At 48.3% G+C, this 16,736-nt stretch overlaps 1 protein-coding gene across 1 annotated transcript; it reads right to left on the reverse strand.

The window, feature by feature from the left end:
- Positions 1-1,949: 1,949 nt before the first annotated feature.
- LOC134292641 (zinc finger protein 567-like) lies at positions 1,950-11,955 on the reverse strand. The gene is made up of 4 exons (XM_062958223.1): positions 11,749-11,955; positions 10,540-10,666; positions 7,920-8,042; positions 1,950-7,813 (listed from the first exon to the last, which is right to left on the reverse strand). The coding sequence occupies exons 1-4, from the start codon at positions 11,755-11,757 to the stop codon at positions 6,765-6,767; spliced, it is 1,308 nt and encodes a 435-aa protein (XP_062814293.1). The 5' UTR covers positions 11,758-11,955; the 3' UTR covers positions 1,950-6,764.
- Between the last annotated feature and the right edge of the window lie 4,781 nt (positions 11,956-16,736).

Raw genomic sequence — 16,736 nt, forward strand, 5'->3', positions numbered from 1 at the left:
ATTCTATTCTGCCTTGGTCAGACCACACCTGGAATCACACTGGGTCCAGTTCTGGGCACTGCACTGGAAGGGTGATGTTGACTCTGAGCTGAGATGTGTCCAGAGGAGGGCAACTCAAAGGATCAAGCATCTGGAGAATAAGCCCTATGAGGAGCAGCTTAAAGAACCGGGCATGTTGAGCCTGTAGAAGAGAAGGCTGAGAGGAGACAGGATGAGGGCCATGTATAAATAGGTGAGGGGGAGTCCTAGGGAGGAGGGAGCAAGCTTGTTTTCTGCTGCCCTGGAGACTGGGACACAATGGAGCAATGGCTTCAAACTACAGGATAGGAAGGAGAGTCCACCTGAACATGAGGAACAACTTCCTGACTGTGAAAGAATGCTGTTCAGCAGTGGAACTCTCTGCCCCGGAGTCTGTGGAAACTCCTTCTCTGGAGGCTTTGAAACAGGCTGGATGGCCATCTGTTGGAGATGCTTTGAATGCGATTTTCCTGCTTCTTGGCAGAATGGGGTTGGACTGGACGGCCCACCAGGTCTCTTCCAACTCTAGGATTCTATGGTTCTCTATCTATGGCAAAGTGCGTTAAAGCGCTGAGCTGGAGACCAAAAGGTCCCAGGCTCAAAACCCAGGAGCGGGGGGAGCGGCCGCTGTTAGCTCCAGCTCCTGCCAACCTAGCAGTTCAAAAACATTCCAATGTGAGTAGATCAATACTCACATCTGGCGGGAAGGTAACGGCGCTCCATGCAGTCATGCCGGCCACATGACCTGGAGGCGTCTACGGACAATGCCAGCTCTTCCGCTTAGAAATGGAGATGAGCACCAACCCCCAGAGTCAGACATGACTGGACATAATGTCAGGGGAAAACCTTTACCTTTTTTACTATCTACTTCTCCCCTCCAAAAATGTTTTTTCTCCTAACTCAAGTTTCTCATAGAACCTCACGCTTCCAGGGAAACCAAGTCTTTAGGTCTTGTCATTATTATAGCTTTTATTTTTACCCTGTTTTTCTCACGGAGATAGAACCCTAAGTGACGCAATATTGAAAGGCACCCCAATTAAAAGCATACCAAAGCTAGGTATTAAAACATGGCATGGAATGCATAACAGAATTGAAATACATTGAATGTGAATTTATATGTGGAATGCATAACAGAATTGAAATACATTGAATGTGAATTTATATGTGGAATGCATAACAGAATTGAAATACATTGAATGTGAATTTATATGTGGAATGCATAACAGAATTGAAATACATTGAATGTGAATTTATATGTGGAATGCATAACAGAATTGAAATACATTGAATGTGAATTTATATGTGGAATGCATAACAGAATTGAAATACATTGAATGTGAATTTATATGTGGAATGCAGAACAGAATTGAAATACATTGAATGTGAATTTATAACTCCTTTTAAGGCCAGTTCCCTGACCCAAGGCAGGATCCTCTTGTGTATTCTTTGTACACAAAAACTTTTGAAGTCCTGTCTGAATAAAAGGGTTTTGTCCTGCCGCCTGAAGGATGGCAAGGAGGGGGCTGGCCTGGCCTCTGTGGGTTGGGATGCTAGAAACCAGGCCCACCCTGACCCATTTTTTGGAGCCTTGCCTTCAAAAGATGGGCGCATCCTTACAGCATTCTTGTGAGGCAGGCTCAAATGGAAGAGAGCTCTACAGTCCAGGCTGTGGCTGCATCAGGGTCTCCTTTCCAAGGCTTTGCCCTACAGAAATGAGATGCTGAATCCAAAGGTTGCAATGGTCAGTTTTGAATATGAGCTAAGACTTAAAAGGAGTGTGTACTTTGATTGTGCTTTTCCTACATGGCAGACAAGGGTTGGACGAGGTGGTCCATGCAGCCTCCTCCAACTCTTCCCCCACAACCCCTTCCCTCCCTCGGCAGCATAATAGACCTTTGTAAAGATCTGATTTATTAACAAAAACTCCAATACCCTTGTCCTCTTTTTTATTTTTCTTTCCTTTTTGTGCGAGAAAAAAAAAGAGAAAATGCTCAATCAAAACTTACGGTAAAAAAATGAAGTAGCAGAAGTCATGTCAGAACCCGTGGCCATCCTCTTTTTGAAAAATCCTGGATAACAAGAGGAAGTCCAAGCAGTAAAATAAGGCAAACCTCCCTTCGGCTATAAATAAAGTTTCATTTCATATCAGATGTGGTCCCCATCTTCAAAAAGTGGGATGGGGAAATCCTAATGCTCTGAATGTCCTCAGACGAATATGGTCTGCGTGGGAAATCAACATCCACCAAGGTAGGCGTGGGCAAACTTTGGCCCTCCACCTTGGAGGAAGAGGGCAGTGGAGCTTACTTGAGGGACCATCCAGCCTCTGGCTACAGCTCTGCAGCCTCCCCCCCCCCCCCCCACTCCACGCCAGTGTGTGGATAAGAGCGGAGGGGAAAGAACTTGCCAAACTCGAGAAACACCTTGGAGGAAGAGGGCAGTGGAGCTTACTTAAGGGACCATCCAGCCTCTGGCTACAGCTCTGCAGCCTCCCCCCCCCACTCCACGCCAGTGTGTGGATAAGAGCGGAGGGGAAAGAACTTGCCAAACTCCAGAAACACCTTGGAGGAAGAGGGCAGTGGAGCTTACTTAAGGGACCATCCAACCTTTGGCTACAGGGGAAAGAACCTTGTATAGCTTCTGTCCTATTGAGCTGCTGCCTGCTGAGCACTTTAAAAACCAGATGTTCGTCAAACACTTTGTGGGGACAGTGTTGTCGTCATTACTGCACTTTTAAGTGTAGAAGGGGCACCAATAAGCACTTTCCAGTAGAACTGAACTGCTGCACTGCACTTTATGAACTAAACCGCTTACCACCTATATTACACCAATATTTATTATGATAACATCAAATACCTATTGCTGGACCCTTCTTTGGACTTGAATTAAGCACTATAGCACTTTGGCACTTAGGTCGTTACAACCACAGTCAACATCTGTAGTGATCAAGGTGTGTTAGTAGCTAGAGTATTAATTAAGGGTCAGGGACACAAATAGGAGGGTGGGAAGGGAGAGCAGTGGTTAGAGGCCATTGGGCCAGTGCAATTACCATCCATAGATAACAATATAAACAACACTGAAGCACTGGAGCACTCTTATAGGGTTGGGGTAAAGAAATTAACATCTTAACTCCTACGCTGAGTATACTACTGCTTCCAATCAGAACATCAGTATAACCCTCAAAGGAGGTAGGAGTAGGAAGCAGCGGTAATATGATCCTCACGTGTGAAAGTGAGTCTACAACTATGGTAGACCATGTAGGGAGAGGTGTGCATTTAGCAGCTGGGGGGCCCCCATCGAAGTTATCCAGGGGAGGGGGAGATATGGGAAAGGGAGGCATAACTTAATTCGGCCTAGGGTGAGAAATAGAGTGCTTGTAGATCTAAAACGGCCTCCTGACATAGTAAAGTTGGGTGCCCAGGTTGGCGGACCCTCCAATCTGAAGGTGGTGCTGCTGAACGCCAGGTCTGTCAACGGTAAAGCTGCAATCATCCAGGACCTCATCCTGGATGAGCGGGCAGACCTGGCGTGCATAACGGAGACCTGGTTGGACGAGGCTGGGGGAGTTAACCTCACCCAGCTTTGTCCACCAGGATATACCATGCAGCACCAACCAAGATCTGGAGGGAGGGGAGGAGGGGTTGCAGTGGTCTATAAGGAGTCCATCCCCCTGACCAGGTGCCCCATCCCGCAGTCTATCTTGTTTGAGTGTGCTCATCTGAGGGTAGGGAGCCGGGACAGTTTAGGGATTCTGTTAGTGTACCGACCACCCCGCTGCACTACAGTCTCCCTGCCTGAGCTAGCTGGGGTGGTCTCGGGCCTGGCTTTGGAGTCCCAACGGCTCATTGTGCTGGGGGACTTCAATGTCCATGCCGAGGCCACTCCCTCCGGTGTGGCTCAGGACTTCATGGCCGCCATGGCAACCATGGGGCTGTCCCAATTAGTATCTGGCCCTACCCACAGAGCAGGGCACACACTTGACTTGGTTTTCTGCCAGGGATGGGAGGAAGGTGGCGGTGTGGAGGAGCTCACCATCGCTCCTTTGCCATGGACCGACCATCACCTGATCAGGTTTAGAATCACTGCGCCCCCCAACCTCCGCAGGGGTGGAGGACCCAAAATGGTCCGCCCCAGGAGGCTTATGGATCCGGATGGATTCCTGATGGCTCTTGGGGAATTTCCCGCCACCTCGGCTGGTGACCCTGTCGATGCTCTGGTCGCCCTCTGGAACAAGGAGGCGGCTAGGGCAATAGACACGGTCGCTCCGGAACGTCCCCTCTCAAGTACCCGAGCTAAACCATCTCCTTGGTTCACCGAGGAGTTGGCAGCGATGAAGCGAAAGAAGAGGGGACTAGAGGGTGTGTGGCGTTCGGAGCCGAGCGAGCCAAACCGAACACGGCTGTGTTCCTATCTTAGGGCATATGCCGCGGCAATAGATGCTGCAAAGAACATTTTCTTTGCAGCTAATATTGCGTCTGCAAAGAACCGTCCGGCGGAGCTGTCCCGAGTTGTCAAAGGTTTGTTATATCCCGTCCCTCAAGACGGGATCCCTGACAACTCGGCAGCCCGCTGTGAAGCATTTGCTCAGTTCTTTGCGGACAAAGTCGCTTTGATCCGTTCTGGCTTTGACACCATATTAACGGCAGTCTCCGAGGATGTAGCAAGAGCACCTGCTTGTCCTATTTTGATGGATTCGTTTCAATTGGCTCAGCCTGAGGACGTGGACAAGGTGCTTGGAGAGGTGAGGGCTACCACATGCATCCTAGACCCCTGCCCATCCTGGCTAGTGAGAGAAGCCAGAGGGGGATTGGCCGAGTGGGTGAAGGTGGTGGTGAATGCCTCCCTTTGGGAAGGCATATTTCCAGCGAGCCTTAAATTGGCTGTGATCAAACCGCTGTTGAAGAAGCCATCACTGGACCCCACTCAATTGGATAGCTATCGGCCTATTTCCAATCTCCCCTTTTTGGGCAAGGTCATGGAACGTGTGGTGGCCGCTCAACTCCAGGCATTCTTGGTTGACACTGATTTTCTAGATCCGGCGCAGTCTGGTTTCAGGCCGGGGCATGGTACCGAGACAGCCTTGGTCGCCTTAGTCGATGATCTACGCCGGGAACTGGACAGGGGGAGTGTGTCCCTGCTGGTTCTGCTGGACCTATCAGCGGCCTTCGATACCGTCGATCACGGTATCCTTCTGGGGCGCCTTGCCGGGATGGGTCTCGGAGGTACTGTTTTGCAGTGGCTCCGGTCCTTCCTGGAGGGGCGTTCCCAGATGGTGTCATTGGGGGACACCTGCTCGGCCCCATAACCATTGACTTGTGGGGTCCCGCAGGGTTCAGTACTGTCCCCCATGTTGTTCAACATATACATGAAGCCGCTGGGAGAGATCATCAGGAGTTTCGGGGTTCGGTGTCATCTGTACGCAGATGATGTCAGCTCTGTCACTCCTTCCCACCTGTCACTAAGGAGGCTGTTCAGGTCCTGAACCGGTGTCTGGCCTCTGTGTCGGACTGGATGAGGGCGAACAAATTGAAACTGAATCCAGACAAGACAGAGGTCCTCCTGGTCAGTCGCAAGGCTGAACAGGGAATAGGGTTACAGCCTGTGTTGGACGGGGTCGCACTCCCCCTGAAGACACAGGTTCGCAGTCTGGGGGTGATCCTGGACTCATCGCTGAGCCTGGAGCCCCAGGTCTCGGCGGTGGCCAGGGGAGCCTTTGCACAACTAAGACTTGTGCGCCAGCTGCGCCCGTTCCTTGGGAGGTCTGACTTGGCCACGGTGGTCCACGCTCTGGTTACATCCCGTTTGGACTACTGCAACGCTCTCTACGTGGGGTTGCCTTTGAAGACGGCCCGGAAGCTCCAATTAGTACAACGGGCGGCAGCCAGATTAATAACTGGGGCAGCTTATAGGGAGCGTACTACCTCCCTACTTAGCCAGCTCCACTGGCTGCCGATATGCTACCGAGCCCAATTCAAAGTGCTGGTTTTGACCTATAAAGCCCTAAACGGTTCTGGCCCAATCTACTTGTCCGAACGTATCTCCTCCTATGAGCCAGGAAGATCCCTAAGGTCATCTGGAGAGGCCCTGCTCTCGGTCCCGCCTGCCTCACAGGCACGGCTGGTGGGGACGAGGGACAGGGCCTTCTCGGTGGTGGCTCCCCGGCTGTGGAACACCCTCCCCAGAGAAATACGGCAAGCCCCAACCCTTTTGAGTTTTAGAAAAGCCCTGAAAACATGGCTATGTGCCCAGGCATTTGAAGATTAAACGATAATGACGACCCAGACTGATTTACGGCTACAGCACGAGGATTTTGGAGGAATGGATTTTAATCATATGTTTTTATATTTTTTATATTGTTTTAATTGTTTTATTGGATTTTTATAGCTGTTTTAATTATGTATAGGCATCGAATTGTTGCCAATTTTGTACGCCGCCCTGAGTCCCTTCGGGTGAGAAGGGCGGGATATAAATGTTGGAAATAAATAAATAAATAAGGACTCCAACTCCCACAATTCCTAACAGCCTACCGACTGTTAGGAATTGTGGGAGTTGTAGTCCAAAACACCTGGAGGGCTGAAGTTTGCCCATGCCTGCCTTAAGGCCTCTTCTGACTGTATGAATCTACGATTCTATGATTCCTGTGCCAGCCTGGGACACCTGAAAGAGAGCCAGAGGGCAAACCACCGGTTTTGGCATTCAGGTGGGGTCCAAGTGTGGCCCGGCACCCCAACGGAAGAGCAGGGTTTGCCCTAGGTCTCGGGCTCCTCCTCGACGGCCTGTGCCACGTGGGCGGCCTGGTGCTCAAGAAGCTTCTCCCGGTGGCGGAAGCGGCGCCCGCAGTGCCGGCACAGGAAGGGCTGCTGCCGACGGTGGAGCCTGGCGTGTCCAGCGAGCCCTGAGTTAGTGACGAAGCGGCGCCCGCAGTCGAGGCAGGCAAAGGGCCGATCCCCGGTGTGAATGCGCTGGTGGGCCAGGAGGTTTCTCCGGCGGCTGAAGCTCCTTCCGCAGAGCGCGCACTGGAAGGCCTGCTCCGGCCTGTGCGTGCTCTGGTGGATCTGGAGGCTCTCCCTCCAGCTGAAGCGCTCCCCGCAGGTGGGGCAGTCGAAGGGCCGGTCGCCCTCCTCCCCGCCGCCGTCCTCAGACCTTGGGTCCTGCCTCTGCGGCTCCGACTCGGCGGCGGAGTGCTCCTCTGCCTTGTGCGCGTCCAGGTGCCTCTTGTGCTGGAAGACCAGGCTGCAGGTGCCGCAGGGGTGAGGCCCCTCTCCCGCGTGGTCCCCCCGGTGGCGCAGGAGGTCCCCCCGGAGGCAGAAGTGGGCCCCGCACTGGACGCAGTCATGGCGGCGCTTGCTCCGGTGCTTCTTGTGGGCCAGGAGGTTGCGGCGGTGGACAAAGACCTTGCCACAGGAAGTGCAGGCGAAAGGCCCCTTCCTGTCCACCACCTCCTTTGCCCCCTCCTCATTCTCCTCCTCCTCTTCCTCCTCCTCGTCTTCTTCCTCCTTTCTCACCTCATGGACCATCCACTGGTGCCATCTGAGGGACTCCTCATCCGCACAGCTCTTCCCGCACTCTCTGCAGATCAGCAGCTGCGCCTGATGGTTGGAGCCCTCGGTGGCTTCCAAGAGAGCCTCTGGCGAAAGGCTCCTCACGTCCGTCAGCTTCACTTGGCACCAGCTGGGGCACAAGGCGAGCGGGAGGGGAGAACACCCCAGGGACCCCCAGGAGGAAGAGGAGGAGGGCAGGTCCCAGATGAGCCCCGGCTCCTCCTTGACCCTCACCTCCTGGGCACCTCCGCCATGCCCTGCGCGGAAGGGAATAAAGGAGCAAGTCAGAAAGGGGGTGATGCTACAATTGGGGAGGAAATCAAAAACTTGGGGAGCAGGGAGGTGATTGGACCACCCACTCACCGGATCCAGGGTTCCCTTGGTCCTCCTCTGACCCTGGAATTTGGGGGCCTGGGGCCCATGGCTCGTCCCCCTGCTCCGTTTTGCCGATAAGCTCTGGCGTGTGGGGCACGGATCCTGCTTGCACTGCAAGGGAGAAAAAAGCTGGACTGAGGCTGCAGCCTTTATAGAAAGAAGTAGCCACCTTTAGCGAGTGGAAAGCCACCGGTTTTTAGTGTGTTTTATTTTTTATGGCTCCGCTTTAACTGCCACGGCTCAATGCTGTGGAATCCTGGGAGTTGTCGTTTGGTGAGGCAGCAGCATTCTTTGGCAGTTAAAAAACAACCCCCATGATTCCGCAGCACTAAATGAACCACAGCAGTTAAACCCTTGGAGGACATCACTGCAAATCCTGAAAAGAAAGGTTGGGAACCTTGCAGCCTGGCCAGGTATAGTTGGAGTGTGTTGCTTTGTGTGTTGTCTATCTGTTATTAAGTTGTTGTTTTATGAATTTTATGCTTTATTTTAACTGTGTTGGCTTGGCTTGTCTCCATGTGAGCCGCCCCAAGTCCCTTCGGGGAGATGGAGGCGGGATACAAAAATAAAGTTGTTGTTGTTGTTGTTACTCCCAGCAGCATTGCTGGGATTTGTAGTCTGACAAGATTATGAGAAAGGCCTCACTTGGTTGGCTCATTCTCTGGATGCTATGCACTCGTTTGGGGAGGGAGGGGGGATCACCTAGAATCATAGAATTAGAAGAGACCACACGGGCCATCTAATCCATCCCCTTGCCATTCAGGAAAAGCACAATCAAAGTAACCCTAACTGATGGCCATTCATGCTCGTTTAAAAACTTCCAAGGAAGGAGCCTCCACCACACTCTGAGGCAGAGAGTTCCACTGCTTAACAGCTCTGACAGTCAGGAAGTTCTTCCTAATGTTCAGGTAGAATCTCCCTTCCTGTAATTTGCACCCATGGCTCCATTGAGTCCTAGTCTCCAGGGCAGCAGAAAACAAGCCTGCTCCCTCTTCTTTAGGACATCCTTTCACATATTGATACATGGCCCCCATGTCTCCTCTCAACCTTCTCTTCTGCAGGCTAAAGAGACCGAGCTCTTTAAGCTGCTCCTCATAGGGATTCATGGTCTCCAGACCTTTAATCCTTTGAGTCTCCCTCCTCTGGACACCTTCCAGCTTGGAGTCAATACCTATTTTGAATTGTGGTGCCCAGAATTGGACACAGTTTTCCAGGTGAGGTCTGACCAAAGTGGAAGAGAGAGGCACCATGACTTCCCTCAATCTAGACACTAGACTCCTTTGGATGCAGCTCAAAATCCCATTGGCTTTTTTAGCTGCTGCATCACACTCTTGGCTTACGTTCAACTTGTTCCCCACGAAGACTCCAAGATCTTTCTCACATGTATATCTGTTGTCAAGTCAGGCATAATCCATTCTGTATCTTTGCGTTTCATTTTTTCTGCCTAAGTGGAGTATCTTACATTTGTCCTTGTTGAAATTCATTGTGTTAGTTTTGGCCAATCAGCTCTCTAATCTGTTATGGTCTTTTTGAATTCTGATCCTGTCCTCTGGAATATTAGCAATCCCTCCTCATTTGGTGTCATCTGCAGACTTGATCAGCACGCCCTCTCAACCTTCATCCAAGTCATTAACAAAGATGTTGAACAGGACTGGGCCCAGGACATGAGTGTCTTTTTGGCACCCCATTGGTCCCTTCTTTACATGCTCTACATGCTCCCCATTGACTCTAGGCCTAACATTTAATTCTATGGGAGGTGCTAAATATCTAGAAAACTTAAATATCCCAAAATTTCGGCTTGCTTTTAGCTGGGCCAGATTTAATGCACTCAAATCAGCCATACTAGAGGGTAGATACAAAGGTACTGAATATGAAAACAGAGCATGCCCTTGCGGGGAGGGTAATGTTGAAACTGTAATACATGTACTTTTTATTTGTACAATTTACAAAGATGTTAGACTAAGGTTAATATCCCCTCTACTCACTAAATGGCCAGGGAGAACCCTAAAATAGTACTGCAGTTATTTATTGTCTGATATTGACAAAAGGATAACAGAGCAGGTGGCCAAATTTCTCTTTTCAGCGGCAAAAAGCCGTAAGTGTTTCATGAATAACCTGTAAGTGTTGAGAGTGTAACAAAGAGTATCCAGGGGACGTTTTACTAATCGGAAATCAGTTTTTGTTTTAGATTATAAAGATAGCCAAATAACCAATAGAGAATGGAGACACTTGTTATTAACCATAAGCCAAATGTAATGTCATAAATTACTCAAATGTTGTACTCCATCATTGTACTGTAACTTGATCCTAGCCAATGGTTTGTTGACCGAAATAAAGGCTACTGACTGACTTTTTGGCACCCCACTGGTCCCTTCTTTCCAGGATGAAGAGTGAGCACCCTTTGGGTTCATAATCTTAGCAGGAATCCAATTGAGGTCTTGTTAAAAGGGAAACGGGTCCTCCACCCTGGGTGCCCCTTTTAGGGGACCCTCTCCACCCACTGGGCTCTGGAGAAGCTGGGCTTGGGAGGGATGCCTCGCTGGCCCCATTCCGCCCAAGGGGAGGGGAGGGGAGGGAAGGGGTTTTCTTTGCCACCCCAGAGCCTCACCCAGCGATGCCACCAGCTCAAAGTTGGCCTCCATGACTTCCAGGTAGAGCGCCTGCTGCCACTCCAGGAGGGAGTCCCACTCCTCCAGGGTGAAGTGGACGGTCACGTCCTCAAAGGTCACAGGGATCTGGAGAGAGAGACAAGAGAGCCGTGGGAAAGGGACATTCATGGGCTCACAGCCAGGTATCAATTCACACTGACCCTCAAACAGAGCAGCATTGCCCAGGAACATGAATCAAGGAACACGAAAGGCACCACAGACTCACTCAACCAGAGAAGCCAGCCATAGCAGAGCCCTTGGTGGACCAACCTGGACACAGGATATTATTTGAGAACACAGAAATGCCCGACCACTCTCACAACCACCATGCCAGGCTACACAGAGAAGCCACTGAAATCCACATGTGGACAGTCTCAACAGAAAGAAAGGAAATCATGAAAAGGAATAAAACCTGGTTACCAGTATTAAAACAACTCTAGAATCAGGACAGTAAATAAAGAACAACACTCAGAAAACAGAGGAAACAATCAGGGCCAGTTAACACCTTCCAAGAAAGGAAGGCAGGAAGCAGCCAGGCTTTGAAGCTGTAAGGCAATTCAATGCTGATCCAGGTGATTAATTGCAACATTAACACTTGCCACCAACAGACAAGAGTTCTTTCTCCCACCCAGGACATCATTCCACACACATACAGTAGAGTCTCACTTATCCAACGTTCTGGATTATCCAACGCATTTTTGTAGCCAATGTTTTCAATACATCGTGATATTTTGGTGTTAAATTCGTAAATACAGTAGTTACTACATAGCATTATTGTGTATTGAACTACTTTTTCTGTCAAATTTGTTGTATAACTTGATGTTTTGGTGCTTAATTTTTAAAATCATAACCTAATGTGAGGTTTAATAGGCTTTTCCTTAATCCCTCCTTATTATCCAACATATTCACTTATCCAACGTTCTGCCGGCCCGTTTATGTTAGATAAGTGAGACTCTCTATATAAACCCCACTTGCCTCGTTTCCAACAGGCCTCACAACCTCTGAGGTTGCCTGCCACAGATGTGGGTGAAACGTCAGGAGAGAATGCTTCTGGAACATGGCCAGACAATAACCCAGTGGTTCCGGCCATGAAAGCCTTCGACAACATAGACTTCAACCTAGTTTGTGGCAGGCACAAGCGGGGCCCCGCGTTGCCCCGGCCTCCTTACCTGCGGCATCACACTCCCGGCTCATGCTCGGCCAGGAAGGGGCTGTGGCAGTCCTCGCCCAAAACCTCAATTCGGACTCCAACTCCCAGCAGCCTCAGCTGCCTCTGCCAACGACAAGGGATTCTGGGAGCTGAACGCCTAAACGAGTTTGAGAAAGACCGCGCGGCGCTTTGCCTTCCCATCCAGGAAGGGGCTGGTGACGTCACGTCCGGGTTCTGTCGGCGTTCTGAATCTCTACGGCGGCAGGCCTGCCTTGGCCTGCCACAAGGGGGCGCGCTCCCCTCACAGGCGCATGCGCGTACTTTCAGTTTCTCTTTGCGGACGTGACTTGCTGGCTGAGCAGGATGGCGCCCTTGAGTCTTGTACGGAAGGCTCTTCCCTCGACCCAGATGGTCGTGCTTTCTAACCCATCGTCTAAGTCGGGGGTCCCCAAACTAAGGCCCGGGGGGCCAGATGCGGCCCTCCAAGGTCATTTACCTGGCCCCTGCCCTCATTTATAATATAATATTTTTATATCCGTTTTAATAATATAATATACTACCGTGTTTCCCCGAAAATAAGACAGTGTCTTATATTAATTTTTGCTCCCAAAGATGCTCTAGGTCTTATTTTCAAGGGATGTCTTAATTTTCACTTTTATTGTTGAACAAAAGAAATGAACAATTATATACTGCCCAGTAGTTGTCATCACAAACCAGCATAACCAGACAAACTGTGAATCCTATCAAGAGTTTCTTGTTACTTCCATTATTTCCATGTACAACACTTTATGGTACGTAAATTAACCAATCCTGCATGCTCTGGTGTTCTGTTTGGCGGGCATGCTTCCAAACAAAAACTTTGCTAGGTCTTGCTTTCAGGGGAGGCCTTATATTTAGCAATTCAGCAAAATCTCTACTAGGTCTTATTTTCTGGGGATGTCTTATTTTCGGGGAAACAGGGTAGCTGTGCCTGGCCACGCGTTGCTGTGGCAAAGTGGTGGTGGTATTGGTTAAAAATTGTTGTGTAATTTTTATTTGACGTTATTTGCAATTTTTTATTAATTTTATTGTAAGTTATCTTTTTATTTATTATATTTTATTATTTTCTTGTATTATTTTTAGTTATTTTCTGTTATTATAGTATTTTATTGTATTAATTTTTTAGTGTTTTTAATTATTTTTATTGGGTTGCTAGGAGACCAAGTTGGAGGAGCTTAGCCTTCTAACTGGCAGCAATTGGATAAAAGCAATTATTCCTCTCTCTCTAATTAGGACTTTATTTTTCTTTTCTTTTTGTTGTATCAACCTAGAGGCGTGGATGATGGGTTGTGTTGTCAAATTTCGAGGTTGTGGGGCGTTTAGTTTAGTTGTTTTGTCCAGTGCCGTGATGCCATTACCCTTTTATATATATAGATTGTATATACATATGATATTGATAATAATATTATCATTTTATACAATATAATACTAATAATACCAACATATAATATTATATGTTATATATTACATATAGTATTACAGTATAGTGATATATAATGCTAATATGGTGCTATGCTAATAATATAATATATTGTATGTACATACAGCTGCTCTGAGTTCCCTTCAGGGTGAGAAGGGCGGGATATAAATGTAATAAATAAATGTAGTAAATGAATAAATAAATAATTTTGGACTTAGGCTCGCCCAAAGTCTGAAATGACTTGAAGACACACAACAACAACAACAATCCTAATTAACCTGAATATCTCATTGGCCAGAAGCAGACCCACACTTCCTATTGAAATCCTGATAGGTTTATGTTGGTTAAAATTATTTTCATTTTTAAATATTGTATTGTTCTTTCATTGTTATTGTTGTTGTTTTGCACTACAAATAAGATATGTGCAGTGTGCATAGGAATTTGTTCGTTGTTTTTTTCCCCCAAATTATAATTTGGCCCCTCAACAGTCTGAAAGATTGCGGACCGGCCCTCTGCTTAAAAAGTTTGGGGACCCCTGGTCTAAGTCGTTAATAAAGATGTTGATCAGAACTGGGCCCAGGACGGAACCCTGCAGATGGCACTCCACTCGTGACTTCTTTCCAGGATGAAGATGACGCATTGGTGAGAATCACCCTTTGGGTTCGCTCGCTTAGCCAATTATAGGTGGATCTGTAATTGGCTAAGCGAACGAACCGAAAGTGTGCTCACCAATGCATCTTCTTCATCTTGGAAAGAAGTGACAAGTGGAGTACCGTAGGGCTCCGTCCTGGGCCCGGTTTTATTTATTTATTTATTTATTTATTTACAGTATTTATATTCCGCCCTTCTTTCTCACCCCAAAGTGGACTCAGGGCGGATCACATTATATACATATAGGGCAAACATTCAATGCCCGTATACACATGGAACCGAGACAGAGACAGACAGACAGGCGCAGAGGCAATTTAACCTTCTCCTGAGGGGATGTTCGATTCTGGCCACAGGGAGGAGCAGCTGCTTCATCATCCACTCTGACCGCACTTCCTCATTCCAACGTTGTAAATTAGTTAAATTTGCCTCCCCACTTTATAAGTGGTACCTTATTTCCTACTTGATAGATGCAACTATCTTTCGGGTTGCTAGGTCAGCAACGAGCAGGGGCTATATTTTATTTTTTAATTGACGGGTTCTCACCCCGCCACAGGCTGGCCTCAAACTCATAGAGTGATCTATTGCAGCAGGCTGCTTACCAGCCTGCGCCACAGCCCAGTTCTGTTCAACATCTTTATTAACGACTTAGATGAAGGGTTAGAAGGCACAATCATCACGTTTGCAGATGACACCAAACTGGGAGGGAGAGCCAACACTCCAGAAGACAGGAGCAGAATTCAGAACGATCTTGACAGACTAGAGAGATGGGCCGAAACTAACACAATGAAGTTCAACAGGGACAAATGCAAGATACTCCACTTTGGCAGAAAAAATGGAAATCAAAGATACAGAATGGGGGACGATGCCTGGCTAGACAGCAGTACTTGCGAAAAAGACCTTGGAGTCCTTGTGGAGAGGAAGGTGAACATGAGCCTACAATGTGATGCGGTGGCAAAAAAAAGCCAATGGGATTCTGTCCTGCATCAACAGGGGAATAGCGTCTAGATCCAGGGAAGTCCCCCTTATTCTATTCTGCCTTGGTCAGACCACACCTGGAATCACACTGTGTCCAGTTCTGGGCACTGCAGTTGAAGGGAGATGTTGACAAGCTGGAAAGCGTCCAGAGGAGGGCGACTAAAATGATTAAGGGTCTGGAGAACAAGCCCTATGAGGAGCGGCTTAAAGAGCTGGGCATGTTTAGCCTGCAGAAGAGAAGGCTGAGAGGAGACATGATAGCCATGTACAAATACGTGAAGGGAAGTCATAGGGAGGAGGGAGCAAGATTGTTTTCTGCTGCCCTGCAGACTAGGACGCAAGGGAACAAGGGCTTCAAACTACAGGAAAGGAAGGAGATTCCACCTGAACATCAGGAAGAACTTCCTCACTGTGAGAGAGAGCTGTTCAGCAGTGGAACTCTCTGCCCCGGACTGTGGTGGAGGCTCCTTCTTTGGAGGCTTTTAAGCAGAGGCTGGATGGCCATCTGTCGGGGGTGCTTTGAATGAAATTTTCCTGCTTCTTGGCAGAATGGGGTTGGACTAGATGGCCCATGAGGTCTCTTCTAACTCTATTATTCTATGATTCTATGAGGTTTCTGGTTACTTGAGAATTCCTATTCAAAATGGGCCTGATACTATGCCCTGTTCTATACCATAAACCAGGCCTGGGCCAACTAAGGCCCTGCCTTCAGGTGTTTTGGACTCCAACCCCCACCATTCCTAACAGCCTCAGGCCCTTTCCCATGGTGTTCTGAAAGTCATATGAAAATACAGCCATTCAAAGCAAATAGAGACCAATAAAGACACAGTCTAAGCCCTCCCAACAGAGGGCCTTCCAGCCTCTTCCTAATAACTCTTGGAGGAAGGGACTCCATCATCATCATCACTAACTACTACTACTACTACTACTCATATTATTATCATAAAAGTTGGAAGGGATCCCCAAAGGTCATCCAGATCAACCCCCTTCTGCCAGGCAGAAAAATACAGTCTAAACCCTCCCACCAGATGGCCTTCAGCCTCTGCTTAAAAACCTCTGGAGAAGGAAGGACACTCCATTATTATTATTATTATTATTATTATTATTATTATTATTATTATTACACAGCAAACAAGATAGATATGCTGGATTTCGTATCACAAAATCACAAGTCGAACACTTCCCAAGTGTCTAGGACTGTGTGATGTATTTTCGGATGATGTGTGCAGATCCCAGTCGGGTGGCCTTTTGCAGTTGGCAGATCGTGATTTTGTCAATGTCTCTTGTTTCCAAATGCCGGCTGAGCTCTTTTGGCACGGCACCCAGTGTGCCCATCATCACCGGGACCACCTGCACTGGTTTCTGCCAGTCTTTGAAGTTCAATCTTGAGGTCCTGATAGAATCATAGAATCATAGAATAGTAGAGTTGGAAGAGACCTCAAGGGCCATCTAGTCCAACCCCCCGCTAAGAAGCAGGAAATCGCAGGATAGCGGTTGAGTTTTTCCTGTTGTTTTTCGTCAATGCGACTGTCACCTGGGATGGTGACATCAATGATCCAAACCTTTTTCTTTTCCACAACTGTGATGTCTGGTGTGTTGTGTTCCAGAACTTTGTCAGTCTGGATTCGGAAGTCCCACAGTATCTTTGCGTGCTCATTTTCCAATGTTTTTGCAGATTTGTGATCCCACCAGTTCTTTACTACTGGGAGGTGGTACTTGAGGCATAACTTCCAATGGATCATTTGGGCCACATAGTTGTGCCTCTGTTTATAGTCCGTCTGTGCAATTTTCTTACAGAAGCTGAGGATATGATCAATGGTTTTGTCGGTTTCCTTGCACAGTCTGCATTTTGGGTCATCAGCTGATTTTTCAATCTTGGCCTTAATTGCATTTGTTCTGATGGCTTGCTCCTGGGATGATGA

The sequence above is a fragment of the Anolis carolinensis genome, chromosome 6 (assembly GCF_035594765.1).
Source record: "Anolis carolinensis isolate JA03-04 chromosome 6, rAnoCar3.1.pri, whole genome shotgun sequence".
Taxonomy (NCBI): Eukaryota; Metazoa; Chordata; class Lepidosauria; order Squamata; family Dactyloidae; genus Anolis; species Anolis carolinensis.